This window comes from Cyprinodon variegatus, unplaced genomic scaffold, assembly GCF_000732505.1.
Source record: "Cyprinodon variegatus isolate N-32 unplaced genomic scaffold, C_variegatus-1.0 Scaffold247, whole genome shotgun sequence".
Lineage (NCBI taxonomy): Eukaryota > Metazoa > Chordata > Actinopteri > Cyprinodontiformes > Cyprinodontidae > Cyprinodon > Cyprinodon variegatus.
The window spans coordinates 502,993-504,047 of NW_015150700.1; the positions used below are offsets into that span (position 1 = coordinate 502,993).

Consider the following 1,055-nt stretch of genomic DNA (forward strand, 5'->3'; position numbering starts at 1 on the left):
TTGGCTGCTGAACAAGCCTCCGTTTTCGGGGTGAAGGCAGTCATGGAGGAGCTGAGCGCCGTGGGAGAGCAGGTTTTTGATGCCGAGTGCATTTTGAACAAACGACTCCGAAAGGTGGGCCTTTGTGACGCATCTTTTTACTCCTCATTCCGCGGTTCTCCTTCCTCTCCTCCTCCTTCGCTCCTCGCTCACCTTTCTCCATTTTTTTTGGGCTCTTGTTTCAGGGAAAGTTGGAGTTTCTGGTGAAGTGGAGGGGATGGTCATCCAAGTAAGTGGCGCTGCTCAGCCTGAACAATGAAAACAACAACAACGTGTCTGTTTGGACCCGCTGCCTCCATCACAACCTTTTATTTTTTAGTTTTTTATTCTTTTTTGACTCCCAGCACCGAGTCGGAACCAAAGGAGCCCAGATTTACGCTTTTGTTTCCCTGAACACTTTCTGACTCTTTTTCTCTCTTTTGTTTAGAAATCTCTTTAAAAGTTGCAGCAGGTCGTTTTCAGTCACTAAACTGATTCATTTAACATTCAAGCAGCTGCAGTGACTGATTTACCACCTTTTTCTAGAACTTGTACACATAGATCATCCAGCCTCAGAAATTCAACCCTTTTACTTGATTTTCTGTTTTAGTTTCTAATGTAAATCTAGTTTTATTTTCTATTTAGGTGGCCCTCAGTGATCCTCCATCAGTGCAGGCTGTTGCCTGCCAGCTCCTTGGTTTTCTGTTGGAACCACATCCTTTGTGTGTGTTGGCAGAGGGTGGGGGTGGATTATTTCTCAGACTGCTGATCAGAATAAGCCTTTCACTTCCAGTGATGAAGAGAAAGCTTTTTAGCCCCGATCGGTCCCGTTTCTGTCGGTTTTGTTTTGTTTTGCACATCTATCAGGCCCTTTGTCATTTACTGAGCCTCATATAAAGTGGCAGGCTCAGAGAGGAGGCCTGCAGGTGCTTTGAGAGTGGATGCATTCAATTTCAAATCATTCTGGCTTAAACATGTGTATAAATTTACTTTTTATTAGCGCTGGGTATTTTCACCAGAATCAGGGGTTGATGTTA

General features: G+C 44.3%; 1 protein-coding gene across 1 annotated transcript in view; it reads left to right on the forward strand.

Annotated features, from left to right (window-relative positions):
• LOC107089316 (chromobox protein homolog 2-like) overlaps window positions 1–1,055 on the forward strand; it is a 10,603-nt gene continuing 9,548 nt past the window's right edge. Inside the window, exons 1-2 of the mRNA XM_015382039.1 lie at window positions 1–114; window positions 225–268. Coding sequence (XP_015237525.1) covers window positions 43–114; window positions 225–268 — 116 coding nt within the window. The 5' untranslated portion in view covers window positions 1–42. The remainder of the gene's footprint in view (window positions 115–224; window positions 269–1,055) is intronic.